General features: G+C 41.4%; 1 protein-coding gene across 1 annotated transcript in view; it reads right to left on the bottom strand.

The window, feature by feature from the left end:
- LOC139749523 (RRP12-like protein) overlaps positions 1-15,678 on the bottom strand; it is a 249,271-nt gene that overhangs the window by 177,435 nt on the left and 56,158 nt on the right. The window contains exon 5 of the mRNA XM_071663484.1: positions 2,681-2,866. Within this exon, the coding sequence (XP_071519585.1) occupies positions 2,681-2,866 (186 nt within the window). The remainder of the gene's footprint in view (positions 1-2,680; positions 2,867-15,678) is intronic.

Genomic DNA, 15,678 nt, shown 5'->3' on the forward strand with positions numbered 1-15,678 from the left:
CCTCTGGTTAGCTATCTCTACATCTCTTGAAGAATTGTCACTGTCCCCATAATCAGGTTGCCCCTCATTCTTTCTCTTCCAAAGTGTGTAAATTTAAAGCCTCCAACCTTTATCTGTAACTTACCTCTCTTTATTCAGGTAACATCAGTGTTCCTCTCCCATGGACCTTCTCTATGAGTTCTTTGTGCTTATTTGGTGTGGTGAAAAAAACTCTGAAGCATATTCTAGCTTTGGCCTTATGTAGGATATGAATGGCTTGCTAAGTATCTCCTTATCCATAAACTTAAAAGTTATTCTGATACCTGCCGGCAGACAATTCATCTCCCTAACTATTTGCCTAATATGAGGTTCTAGTAAGAGATTAGGGACAAAATCATCTCCCAGATCTGCAACTAAAAATCAGTGTTGCCTTTAAATTTCATTGAATATATGAAAATTTTATGACCATTCGGGCAAGCAGCACTTCTGTACATTAATTTCAAGCAACTGTTCATTTCAAAACGTTACCTACTCATTCTCTTACAAACTGGGTCTCCTTAAAAGGATAATATATGTACTGGTGATAGTGGTGAAATGGTGGTGGATGTATTGTTCATATAATAATGATGGTGATGGGAAAGGCATAATGGAAAAGGTGCCGATTTGGTAGTGGAGGTGGTGTTGGTTGCGGTAGCTAGTATCTTGCCGGCGGTGGTGGTGGGGCTGGTAGCAGCAGGGGAGGAGGGGGGAGTGAATACCACCACTGGCCCACTATTCCTCCACCCTTTCTCTTGCTTATGGTAGTGATACATCACAACTCCTTTTATTGCACAACTGTAACGTGCATGTTGATATACTTTATTTATTTATTATACTTTGTCGCTGTCTCCCGCGTTTGCGAGGTAGCGCAAGGAAACAGACGAAAGAAATGGCCCAACCCCCCCCCATACACATGTATATACATACGTCCACACACGCAAATATACATACCTACACAGCTTTCCATGGTTTACCCCAGACGCTTCACATGCCTTGATTCAATCCACTGACAGCACGTCAACCCCGGTATACCACATCGCTCCAATTCACTCTATTCCTTACCCTCCTTTCACCCTCCTGCATGTTCAGGCCCCGATCACACAAAATCTTTTTCACTCCATCTTTCCACCTCCAATTTGGTCTCCCTCTTCTCCTTGTTCCCTCCACCTCCGACACATATATCCTCTTGGTCAATCTTTCCTCACTCATCCTCTCCATGTGCCCAAACCACTTCAAAACACCCTCTTCTGCTCTCTCAACCACGCTCTTTTTATTTCCACACATCTCTCTTACCCTTACGTTACTCACTCGATCAAACCACCTCACACCACACACTGTCCTCAAACATCTCATTTCCAGCACATCCATCCTCCTGTGCACAACTCTATCCATAGCCCACGCCTCGCAACCATACAACATTGTTGGAACCACTATTCCTTCAAACATACCCATTTTTGCTTTCCGAGATAATGTTCTCGACTTCCACACATTCTTCAAGGCCCCCAGGATTTTCGCCCCCTCCCCCACCCTATGATCCACTTCCGCTTCCATGGTTCCATCCGCTGCCAGATACACTCCCAGATATCTAAAACACTTCACTTCCTCCAGTTTTTCTCCATTCAAACTCACCTCCCAATTGACTTGACCCTCAACCCTACTGTACCTAATAACCTTGCTCTTATTCACATTTACTCTTAACTTTCTTCTTCCACACACTTTTCCAAACTCAGTCACCAGCTTCTGCAGTTTCTCACATGAATCAGCCACCAGCGCTGTATCATCAGCGAACAACAACTGACTCACTTCCCAAGCTCTCTCATCCCTAACAGACTTCATACTTGCCCCTCTTTCCAAAACTCTTGCATTTACCTCCCTAACAACCCCATCCACAAACTAATTAAACAACCATGGAGACATCACACACCCCTGCCGCAAACCTACATTCACTGAGAACCAATCACTTTCCTCTCTTCCTACACGTACACATGCCTTACATCCTCGATAAAAACTTTTCACTGCTTCTAACAACTTTCCTCCCACACCATATATTCTTCATACCTTCCACAGAGCATCTCTATCAACTCTATCATATGCCTTCTCCAGATCCATAAATGCTACATACAAATCCATTTGCTTTTCTAAGTATTTCTCACATACATTCTTCAAAGCAAACACCTGATCCACACATCCTCTACCACTTCTGAAACCACACTGCTCTTCCCCAATCTGATGCTCTGTACATGCCTTCACCCTCTCAATCAATACCCTCCCATATAATTTACCAGGAATACTCAACAAACTTATACCTCTGTAATTTGAGCACTCACTCTTATCCCCTTTGCCTTTGTACAATGGCACTATGCACGCATTCCGCCAATCCTCAGGCACCTCACCATGAGTCATACATACATTAAATAACCTTACCAACCAGTCAACAATACAGTCACCCCCTTTTTTAATAAATTCCACTGCAATACCATCCAAACCTGCTGCCTTGCCGGCAGTATTCTATAACAGTATAGAACATAAAAAAGATAAAATATCTACAGTAGTGATGGTGGAGGTGGGTGGGTAGGTAGGATGGGGGGGGGAGGATATGGGACAGTGTCACTGCTTTATAACAATAAAATTTTACATGGACAAACTTCCACACAATTCTTACATTAGTCACGAGAGCAGCATTTGTGGACGATTGGTATTGGGTAATGGCAGTATCCAAGGCTTTAGCAAATTCACCAAACTTGGAACGAAGGACTTCCTTGCTGACACAATGTATCACTTTTGCCATTAGGGCCAATGTAGCTGCTACATCATCTTCACTGTCACTGATTCCCTCTAAGCTGATCATCTGGAAATCAAAAAAGTTAAACATACATTCTTCTGATTATCACCAGATGTTGTTACAAGCAAAGCATCTGAGAAGCAGTAGAGAAATCAAGTGCATACAAGGCAAGACAAACCTGATCTTGTCCCTGTCCCTCTAATGTAAATGATGCAAAATATGCATTAAGATTATAAGATCATATTCAGCCATTACCCTCCATATCATCACTAAGGCTTCAATCTACTCAAATATCCACAGTTTCTTGTCAGTCTTCAACACTTTGCATTTCATTTGACTTTCCTTTTTTTCTTGGCTCTCAAGAAGACATAATGTATAAACTAATGTCATGCCTTTCTCACTGATCATAAATCACAGTTACCCAAATTCTTTTTTTCTTTTAAGCTTGAGAGACTAGTCATGGAGATAAGTCCACATCAAGGCCAAGCCTTACTTGAAATGTAGAAAGGAACATAGATGGGAAAAAGAAGAGACAATGGAAAGTATTTATGAAATATGGAGAGTGAAAAACCTTTATCAAAATATACTAGGTCAGAGTTATCGGGAAAAACATGAGAGTTACAAAGTTTCAAGGTGTTTGGAAAGAAACAGTTATCAAAATGGCCTATCCGTAAGCTGCTAATGGCCACAGTGCAATCAATGATGTGATGCAGCAGCTTGCCAGGGTATTGCATGGTCTATCTTGTGGTGGTGGCACACCACCACATCAGCTCTTGGGAGCAAAAACCAAAGTAATATTTACAGAAAAAGGAAAGTAAACAAAATTGTACGCTAAGGAAGCAAGTCAAGTTTAGAAGTCAGTATGGAAGAGTTTGTAAGTATGATTGCTCTTGACTCAACCAGTGTTAGGCACCGATAACTAAAAAGTTGACTTCGATAAAGATAATCTGATAACCCTAATTTTCAACTCCGATATCGGTATTCTGATTACTTTGATACCTAGTTCTACGAAAATAATGATAATTCAATAACGATAACCATTTTTATGAAAACAAAAAAGGACAAAAGCTTTAGAACCCACAGAAAATGCATATCTAAGCTAAATCCAAGAATGAGTAAGCATTTTCTACAAGTTTTGCAACTTTTTTGCTTCATAATTTTTCTTATCTTTATCAAAAAATTTACTGTTTTGAAACACTTGTAATCAAACTAATGCCATAACTTAATCTTAATCTAATAGATAATCATTACAGCAGGAACAGAAAGTAATTCTAAGATACAAGTACATTTATTAAACTATTAAGCATACTGTATGGTACAATATTCATATACAAACTCATAATTAGCAATCTGTCAACTCAAAATGTGAAAAAAAGTAATAACTAATTACTGACAACTCAAAATGATAAAATAATCACATTATGACAATGAGTCTTTTTAGAGTCTTGAGTCACACACTCACACTTCAGGAAGACCAACTTCTCAAAATTAGGCCCAGCTGACAGCCTTAACCTCTTGGGCCTCAGAATGTCCTTGCCAAGAGAGAAAAGCTGTTCCACTGCAGTGAGGGAAGAATGGGCATGTTGTACTTCAGGAAGAGGTTGGTAAAGATCTCCTCCCACATGTAGTCTGAGTCGGCCATGCCCTCCTTACCATCAGTGTCCAGCCAGGTGTCAACAAGTTTCTTTGCCTTCTGCTTGACACTGGTATTTGAGCCAGTGGCCATCAACCCAGCAAAGAGGTCATCAGGCATGTATGGCAGTGAGTGATGCTGCTGTCACTAAAGCAGGTGATGTTGTCACTGTTCTGGTCCCTCAAAGCTCTCAAGACCTCGTCCTCCAAGACAGCTTTAACAAGAGATCATTTGGTTGCTGATGAACCTGTGCAGCCAGTGGAGCTGGAACTTTGGGTGGAAGGCAGTTTAGGTAGCAGATGAACAGGTGGTGATGGCTTCTACCAGGGCATCGACCAATGGCTTGCAAATGGCCAATCTGTTCCCCATGTTCCTGAGCTTCATGTGGGTGATGGCCATTGTGGAAAGGAGAGTCATTCTTCTCCCTCGGGATGGTGTTGAGGGTGATAAACACATGGGACATGACTTTAGCCCACTCCTTCATGAAGGGTATCTCTTGGTCATTGAAGACTGAGAGGTTCTCCTTGCAGTTAAAGAACCTACTATGCACAGCCTTCTTGGTGGCCAGAACGTTATTGAGGATGATGATTGAGTCGTACAAGGCATTCCTTGTCTTGCCAGGTGAACACCAGCCTAATACCAAGTGCCTTCTCAATGGTGTTGCCAATCTAAGGGCTCTTCCTTTGGGCATTGAAGAGTGCCTGAGCCTTGTCATGGGCCTTCTTGTTGAGGGCATTGAAGGCAGCGACGGCAGGGGCCATTTGCTTGAGGAAGCCCTTGCCCAAGTCCATGGAGGCCACCAGACTGAAGGTGTGGAGGCTGCCAACATTGTCGAAGTCAGGCAATAATCAACGGTTGTCCTGACTACCTTGCTCTGAATGTTGAAGTGCTTGTGGATTTGGACCACAGCCTCCATTAAGACATCATAAGTGTGGTGAACAGTTAGATGGGTTCAGGTGAGGACAGCATGCTTCCTGGCCCTGGTGTTTGGGTCATACCAGTGAGCTGTCATGCCATGGAAAGATATGAAACAAAAATTAAGTGATAACTGATTAACACACCCTGTATAATACTGATTAAGTGATTACTGAAGAATTCATTGATGATTCAGTTTTACTTCAAACATATCATAATGAAAAATAAGTTTAATCTATGCAAATTATTATAAAAAGAAACGTTAATGTACTACATTACTGAACTGTGATTAGTACTGATTAATGGTTAAATGATTATCAAGATTAATCTTAAACATTTTGAAATTAAACTGAAGTTCAATTTATGCCAACTTTTATAAAAGAAAAACAGTAATATTCACTATATATGCATAATTATTTATACTACTAACAACAATGAATGTACTATCAGGTACAATAAATATCTATAAACAAATAAAGGATAATTACCTATTGTGAGCAGTCCAACACTCGGCAGTAGTCACCAAGTATGTCAGCTCATAAAAAGCGTTAATGAGGGCCTCCTCGACTACCCGCTGTTTGCTATCAATGCACCTGCCCAGGGTGCAGTGGGGCATGCTGATCTCTGGTGAGTAGAGGGTCCTGATCAGGTCAACAAACTCCTTGGCCTCTATCACGTGGAGCGGGAGTATGTTGTTGACAAAAAGATGAACTACCTTTACGTCAACAGTGGACTGGTGTATGGCATTGCCAGTGCTGGCTAAGCGGCAGTCAAGGGCCTCACTGATGATGGGCTGCCGGACCTTCTTGGTGGGCAGCTCGGGGGTGGCAGCACTAGAGCTGTGCATGCTGCTCCTGCCGGAGTGGTGGAAGTGCTTGCCATAGCCAGAGACAGTCTTGATCTCCTCAAACTGGATGGCTAAGGATAGATGGGTCCTATTGACGAGTGACTTCAAATTATTAAGGCTGGTGACATGGCCTTTAACAATTTTCTTGGTTGGGTGGCATTTTTGGCACTCAAAATAGAGTACCTTGTTGTTGTTCTTGTCCTGACTACTGAGCTTGATTGAAGCAGCACTCCAGGTGGGTCCAGGGGAATTGGAAAGGCTCCTGGTCCTGGCTGGCAGCGACCTGGCTATCAGATGGCTGAGAAGTCTCCACCATAAGCAGAAAGTCAGGCTGAGACTCATAAGTGCCTAAGACAGAGGCAATCTTAATGTTGAGAACTTCATCTTGGTATTCCATGGCATGGACCATTGTCCATTGTAGTCTTGTAATGTTGTAAGTAAACTTTTAGAGACCAGACTGCAAAAGAGAAGTTAGAGAACTGAATGCTGTCATTTGATGACAATAGTGAACGATATGGCCGAATCCACAGGGTGACAGAGTCGCTAGGTCTGTCCTTTAAACAACAATCTGTCCGTTTTTAGATATGGCTGTTCTATTCATTTCAAGAATAAAAGGACAGCCTATATGTGTCCTTTTTAAAGTATTTCATAAGGCTTTCTACAAATTACAAAGTTAATGAGTCTTAACAGAATTCTTTCCCTGCCAGATAATTGGCAACAGTAATTCAAGATCCATGGACACGTCCGCTTCCACTTGTAACCCTGCGCTGTATCTTACTGGTACAGGAGCAGTACAGGGGAGGGAAAGGAGGGGGGATTAGGGGAGTTAGAACCGGGATCCAGGAGGGAGCCAGTAATGGCACATTTAATGGCTGAGCTATTACTAACATAAAATGTAAGGCAAAGATAATGTAAGGCAAAGATAAATCTGCTTTTAACATTTGCCTGTATTATCTTACAAACCATATAATTTTCATCACTATACAGAAATGATAAAAATCATTCATTGCATGATTATCTTGGGCATACAAAGCAAATAAACAATATATCCAGAGATATATATTTTATTCATATAACCATGGAAAGGTCTGTGAGGCCTGGATGTGGATAGGAAGCTGTGGTTTTGGTGCATTACACAACAGCTAGAGACTGAGTGTGAATGAGTATGGCACTTTTTGTCTGTTTTCCTGGCACTACCTTGCTGAAGCAGTAGGTAGTGATGCTGTTTCCTGTGGGGTGGGGTAGCAACAGCAATGGATAAAAACAAGCAAGTATGAATATATACATATGTCTATGTATGTGTATGTATACATGTTATGTATATCTATGTATATGTGTGTGTATGGGCCATTCTTCATCTGTTTCCTGGTGCTACTTCGCTGTCGCAGGAAACGACAATCAAGTATACTAAACACATGACATATCATATATACATGTAAATGAAAACAAATAGAATGAACATCAAAGTATATCAATTATCTAACCAATTACAGTTTAAACTTTCCTATTTATTTGCTTTCTCGCTGTTTCCCACGTTAGCGAGGTAGCGCAAGGAAACAGATGAAAGAATGGCCCAACCCACCCACATACACATGCATATAAATACACATCCACACATGCAAATATACATACCTATACATCTCAACGTATACATATATATACACACACAGACATATACATATATACACATGTACATGATTCATTCTCTCTGCCTTTATTCATTCCCATCGCCACCCCACCACACATGAAATAACAACCCCCTCCCCCCACATGTGCACGAGGTAGCACTAGGAGAAGACAACAAAGGCCCCATTCGTTCACACTCAGTCTCTAGCTGTCATGTATAATGCACTAAAACCACAGCACCCTTTCCACATCCAGGCCCCACAGAACTTTCCATGGTTTACCCCAGACGCTTCACATGCCCTGGTTCAATCCATTGACAGCACGTCGACCTCAGTATACCACATCGTTCCAATTCACTATTCCTTGCATGCCTTTCACCCTCCTGCATGTTCAGGTCCCGATCACTCAAAATCTTTTTCACTCCCATCTTTCCACCTCCAATTTGGTCTCCCACTTCTCCTCGTTCCCTCCACCTCTGACACATATATCCTCATGGTCAATCTTTCCTCACTCATTCTCTCCATGTGACCAAACCATTTCAAAACACCCTCCTCTGCTCTCTCAACCACACTCTTTTTATTACTACACATCTCTCTTACCCTATTATTACTTACTCGATCAAACCACCTCACACCACATTTTGTCCTCAAACATCTCATTTCCAGCACATCCACCCTCCTCCGCACAACTCTATCTATAGCCCATGCATCACAACCATATAACATTGTTGGAACCACTATTCCTTGAAACATACCCACTTTTGCTTTCCGAGATAATGTTCTAGACTTCCAAACATTCTTCAACGCTCCCAGAACTTTCGCCCCTCCCCCACCCTATGATTCACTTCCGCTTCCATGGTTCCATCAGCTGCCAAAGCCACTCCCAGGAATCTAAAGCACTTCACTTCCTCCACTTTTTCTCCATTCAAACTTACCTCCCAAATGACTTGTCCCTCAACCCTACTGTACCTATTAACCTTGCTCATATTCACATTTACTCTCAGCTTTCTTCTTTCACACACTTTACCAAACTCAGTCACCAGTTTCTGCAGTTTCTCACATGAATCATTCACCAGCTTCTGCAGTTTCTCACATGAATCAGCCACCAGCGCTGTATCATCAGCGATAAACAACTGACTCACTTCCCAAGCTCTTTCATCCACAACAGACTGCATACTTGTCCCTCTTTCCAAAACTCTTGCATTCACCTCCCTAACAACCCCATCCATAAACAAATTAAACAACCATAGAGACATCACACACCCCTGCCGCAAACCAACATTCACTGAGAACCAATCACTTTTCTCTCTTCCTACTCATACACATACCTTACATCCTCGATAAAAACTTTTCACTGCTTCTAACAACTTGCCCCCACACCATATATTCTTAATACCTTCCACAGAGCATCTCTTATCAACTCTATCATATGCCTTCTCCAGATCCATAAATGCTACATACAAATCCATTTGCTTTTCTAAGTAACACTCACATACATTCTTCAAAGCAAACCCCTGATCCACACATCCTCTACCACTTCTGAAACCACACTGCTCTTCCCCAATCTGATGTTCTGTACATGCCTTCATCCACTCAATCAATACCCACCCATAAAATTTTCCAGGAATACTCAACAAACTTTTACCTCTGTAATTTAAGCACTCACTTTAACCCCTTTGCCTTTGTACAAAGGCACTATGCAAGCATTCCTCCAATCCTCAGGCACCTCACCATGAGTCATACATACATTAAATAACCTTACCAACCAGTCAACAATGCAGTCACCCCCTCTTTTTATTAAATTCCACTGCAATACCATTCAAACCCAATGCCTTGCCGGCTTTCATCTTCCGCAAAGCTTTTACTACCTCTTCTCTGTTTACCAACCCTCTCACTTTGCACACCACCTCGACCAAAACACCCTATATCTGCCACTCTATCATCAAACACATTCAACAAACCTTGAAAATACTCACTCCATCTCCTTCTCACATCACCACTACCTGTTATCATCTACCCATTAGCCCCCTTCACTGAAGTTCCCATTTGTTCCCTTGTCTTACACTCTTTATTTACCTCCATCCAAAACATCTTTTTATCCTCCCTAAAATCTAATAATACTCTCTCACCCCAACTCCCATTTGCCCTCTTTTTCACCTCTTGCACCTTTCTCTTGACCTCCTGCCTCTTTCTTTTATACATCTCCCACTCATTTGCATTATTTCCCTGCAAAAATCGTCCAAATGCCTCTCTCTTCTCTTTCACTAATAATCTTACTTCTTCATCCCACCACTCACTACCCTTTCTAATCTGCCCACTTCCCACGCTTCTCATGCCACAAGCATCTTTTGCGCAAGCCATTACTGCTTCCCTAAATACGTCCCATTCCTCCTCCACTCCCCTTACATCCTTTGTTCTCATCTTTTTCCATTCTGTACTCAGTCTCTCCTGGTACTTCCTCACACAAGTCTCCTTTCCAAGCTCACTTACTCTCACCACTCTCTTCACCCCAACATTCTCTCTTCTTTTCTGAAAACCTCTACAAATCTTCACCTTCGCCTCCACAAGATAATGATCAGACATCCCTCCAGTTGCACCTCTCAGCACATTAACATCCACAAGTCTCTCTTTCGTGTGCCTATCAATTAACACATAATCCAATAAGGCTCTCTGGCCATCTCTCCTACTTACATACATATATTTATGTATATCTCTCTTTTTAAACCAGGTATTCCCAATCACCAGTCCTTTTTCAGCACATAAATCTACAAGCTCTTCACCATTTCTATCACTGAACACCCCATGTACACCAATTATTCCCTCAACTGCCACATTACTCACCTTTGCATTCAAATCTCCCATTACTATAACCCAGTCTCGTGCATCAAAACTACTAAAACACTCATTCAGCTGCTCCCAAAACACTTGCCTCTCATGATCTTTCTTCTCATGCCCAAGTGCATATGCACCAATAATCATCACCCATCTCTCTCCATCCACTTTCAGTTTTACCCATATCAATCTAGAGTTTACTTTCTTACACTCTATCACATACTCCCACCACTCCTGTTTCAGGAGTAGTGCTACTCCTTCCTTTGCTCTTGTCCTCTCACTAACCCCTGACTTTACTCCCAAGACATTCCCAAACCAATCTTCCCCTTTACCCTTGAGCTTCGTTTCACTCAGAGCCAAAACATCCAGGTTCCTTTCCTCAAACATACTACCTATCCTTTTTTCTCATCTTGGTTACATCCACACACATTTAGACACCCCAATCAGAGCCTTCAGGGAGGATGAGCACTCCCCGCACGACTCTTCCTTCTATTTCCCCTTCTAGAAAGTTAAAATAGAATTAACAACAAAGAATAACAATTATACTAAAAAACCTAAAAAGAAAATGTAAAACGATAAAAATTTTATTGGACTAAAAATTAACAAACATTATATGACTAAAAAATCTAGTTATTGGATGATAACTGGTCCGATAATGATTATGGAAGTTAACTTCTGATAATATTCCGGTAACAATAATCAACTCTGTTAATTATCTCTTATTGGGTTATCGCATTTGTGCACAACTTTGGACTCAACTCAGTTGAGTAAGGATGCAGAACTAGAACCACCCCAGATGTGAGAGCAACATACCATACAAGGACCAATCAATCTTTTGTATAAATGGAGGAACTGTTCAGAAGAAAAGAAACTTCAACATCTAAACAGGACTCTCAGTTTCTTTGAGGCAGACTTAGATATTTCTGTAATGTAAAGTTTCCAAGAGATAGTGAATGTTGCAGTAATACCAAGCATGAGTCAAGAGGTGAGGAGTTTATCAGAAAGAGATGGGTAGAAGCTGGGTCTTGAAGGCATAAAACTTAACCAAATTTTGTCTATCCCACTGAGATATTTTGTCCATGTCTAAGTTTACTGAAGAAGTTGTGTCAAGACAAGATGCAGAGTGGGTGAGAGAAGAAGGAGCAGAATTAAAGGATGTGGAGAAATGCAGTGTTGGATTGTGAATGTATGAGTGAATTTACAGGGTTACACAGAATTTGGTGCCTGAGATATTAGGCCTTTATTTTTAGGTAAATTTTGGTAACTTATTCTAAATATGCCATCAGTTTTTCTCTATCAGCTCTGGTTATTGAGATATGATATACTCCTAATTGCTATGCATAAAACTGATCAGGAACAAGGATTGATAACTACAAATCATCAATTGTTGCCTTTTTGATAAAAAAAAAAAAAAAATGGCTTCACACAAGTAGAATTTGTTTACTTATGATTAAATTCACCCAAATCAGCCACAGGTAGCTGATTCAGGTGAGAAATTGCACAAACTGCCGGCTGAGTTTGGTAAAGTGTGTGAAAGAAGAAACCTGAGAGTAAATGTGAATAAGAACGAGGTTATTCGGTACAGTAGGGTTGAGGGACATGTCAATTGGGAGGTAAGTTTGAATGGAGAAAAATTGAAGGAAGTGAAGTGTTTTAGATATCTGGGAGTGGATTTGGCAGCGGATGGAACCATGGAAGCAGAAGTGAATCGTAGGGTGGGGGAGGTGGTGAAGGTTCTGGGAGCATTGAAAAATGTGTGGAAGTCGAGAAGATTATCTCAGAAAGCAAAAATGGGTATGTTTGAAGGAATAGTGGTTCCAACAATGTTATATGATTGCAAGGCATGGGCTATAGATAGGGTGGATGTGTTGAAAATGAGATCTTTGAGGACAATATGTGGTGTGAAGTGGTTTGATCGAGTAAGTAATGAAAGGATAAGAGAGATGTGTGGTAATAAAAAGAGTATGATTGAGAGAGCAGAAGAGGGTGTATTGAAATGGTTTGGTCACAAGGAGAGAATGAGTGAGGAGAGATTGACAAAGAGGATATATGTGTCAGAGGTGGAGGGAACGAGGAAAAGTGGGAGATCAAAGTGGAGGTGGAAGGATGGAGTGAAAAAGATTTTGAGCAATTGGGGCCTGGATATGCAGGAGGGTGAAAGGCATGTAAGGAACAGAGTGAATTGGAACGATGTGGTATACCAGAGTCGACATGCTGTAAATGGATTGAACCAGGGCATGTGAAGCATCTGGGGTAAACTATGGAACTGTGTGTGAACGAATGTGGCCTCTGTTGTCTTTTCCTAGTGCTACCTCGCATGCGTGCAGGAGGAAAGGGGTGTCATTTCATGTGTGGCGGGCTGGTGACGGGAATGGATAAAGGCAGCAAGTATGAATTGTGTACATGTCTATTTGTGTGTGTCTGAGTATGTATATACACGTATACGCTGAAATGTATAGGTATGTATATGTGCGTGTGTGGACGTGTACGTATATACATGTGTATGTGGGTAGGTTGGGCCATTCTTTCGTCTGTTTTCCTGCGCTCCCTCACTAATGCAGGAGACAGCGACAAAGTATAATCATATAAATAATGATGAAATTACATCCATGGAATCAGATAATGGTGAAACAAGCACAGAAAGTTATATATCATTAATACAATGTTCATTTACTCAGACATAAAGTTATATATCATTGTTAAATATTCATTTACTCAGACACCTCATAAAAACAGCGTTTCAAAGACTTCCTGCAGTGAGCTGCCCCAGGACGATCACACTGAATGGTCCAGCAGTAATCCGCCATCACATGAATATTCCAGTGTCCCTGGTATCTTTCTTCCCTGGTTCTTAAATCTCATCTTGGTGGAATCTTCCACCCTGTTCCTCACTTAGGTCACCAAGGTTGTCTGGAAAACGATTCAAGTGGCTGTGGAGGTAATGCAAGTTGATGGAAAGAAGAGAGCATGTTCTCCACTAGTTCAGAGTAGTTATCTGCTTTAAGGTTACTAAGAAAACTCCTTACAACCAGAGTGAATGAAGACCATGCATCTGCCTAAGCATTTTTCATTGAATCTTGGAAATGTGGGTCTTTCATGAGTTCCCTGATTTGTAACCCTTGAAAATATGTGCCTTCAGCTTCTCTATGCTCAGCACTGGAAATTTTCTGCATAAGTAGTCAAAGCAGTCCCCTTCTTTGTTCAAAGCCTTCACAAACTGTGCAATGGTGGTAAAATGATCAGTGTTTTCTCACCCAGTGCTCATCCTTAGCTCTACTATCCCAGAGTCAGATAAAGCAGGATACTTGGTGTATCAACTCTGCTGACCCAAGAGAAAAATCACCATCTTAAGATCCACACAGATTAGTCACTGGTGATTGTGGTATGATATCTTCTGTAAGACCAGGGCGATAGTTTCCTGCTGTTCCGTCATCTTATTTGAGTGACCAGTTGGAATTGATCCATAGTTGTTGCCACTGTGTAGAAGCACACATTTTAAGCTCTGCTTAAAACCATGTATGCTCATGAGAGGTACATTTATTGATAAGTGCATCATCTCAAAAACTATAGCTGCGAGAAGGAAATGAAGGTCATATTCTTATTCAGTTGCATGAATGACCTAGAATCATGTCTAAAATCTGAGGCACCAAAACATTTCGTTAAATATATTATCTTTTTTCATTATACTTTGTTGCTGTCTCCAACGTTAGTGAGGTAGAGCAAGGAAACAGACGAAAGAATGGCCCAACCAACCCACATACACGTATATACATAAACACCCACACATGCACATATACATACTTATACATTTCAATGTATACATACATATATATACACAGACATATACATATATACACATGCACATATTCATACATGCTGCCTTCATCCATTCCCGTCTCCATCCCGCCACACATGAAATGACACCCCCCTTCCCCCTACTAGCGTGCAAGGTAGCGCTAAGAAAGGACTACAAAGGCCACATTCGTCCACACTCAGACTCTAGCTGTCATGTGTAATGCACCGAAACCACAGCTCCCTTTCCACATCCACGACCCACAAAACTTTCCATGGTTTACCCCAGATGCTTCCCATGCCCTGGTTCAATCCATTGACAGCATGCTGACCCCGGTATACCACATCATTCCAACTCACCCTCTTCCTTGCAGGCCTTTCACCCTCCTGTATGTTCTGGCCTAATCGCTCAAATCTTTTTTCACTCCATCCTTCCACCTCTAATGTGGTCTCCCACTTCTCCTCATTCCCTCCACCTCTGACACATATATTCTCTTTGTCAATCTTTCCTCACTCATTCTCTCCATGTGACCAAACCACTTCAATACACCCTCTTCTGCTCTTTCAACCACACTCTTTTTATAATATGCATATATATATATATATACATCCCTGGGGATAGGGGATTAAGAATACTTCCCACGTATTCCCTGCGTGTCGTAGAAGGCGACTAAAAGGGGAGGGAGCGGGGGGCTGGAAATCCTCCCCACTCGTTTTTTTTTTTAATTTTCCAAAAGAGGGAACAGAGGGGGCCAGGTGAGGATATTCCAAAAAAGGCCCAGTCCTCTGTTCTTAGCGCTACCTCGCTAACGCGGGAAATGGCGAATAGTTTGAAAAAAAAAATATATATATATGTACAAAGGCAAAGGGGATAAGAGTGAGTGCTCAAATTACAGAGGTATAAGTTTGCTGAGTATTCCTGGTAAATTATATGGGAGGGTATTGATTGAGAGGGTGAAGGCATGTACAGAACATCAGATTGGGGAAGAGCAGTGTGGTTTCAGAAGTGGTAGAGGATGTGTGGATCAGGTGTTTGCTTTGAAGAATGTATGTGAGAAATACTTAGAAAAGCAAATGGATTTGTATGTAGCATTTATGGATCTGGAGAAGGCATATGATAGAGTTGATAGAGATGCTCTGTGGAAGGTATTAAGAATATATGGTGTAGGAGGAAAGTTGTTAGAAGCAGTGAAAAGTTTTTATCGAGGATGTAAGGCATGTGTACGTGTAGGAA

The sequence above is a fragment of the Panulirus ornatus genome, chromosome 7, assembly GCF_036320965.1.
Source record: "Panulirus ornatus isolate Po-2019 chromosome 7, ASM3632096v1, whole genome shotgun sequence".
NCBI lineage: Eukaryota > Metazoa > Arthropoda > Malacostraca > Decapoda > Palinuridae > Panulirus > Panulirus ornatus.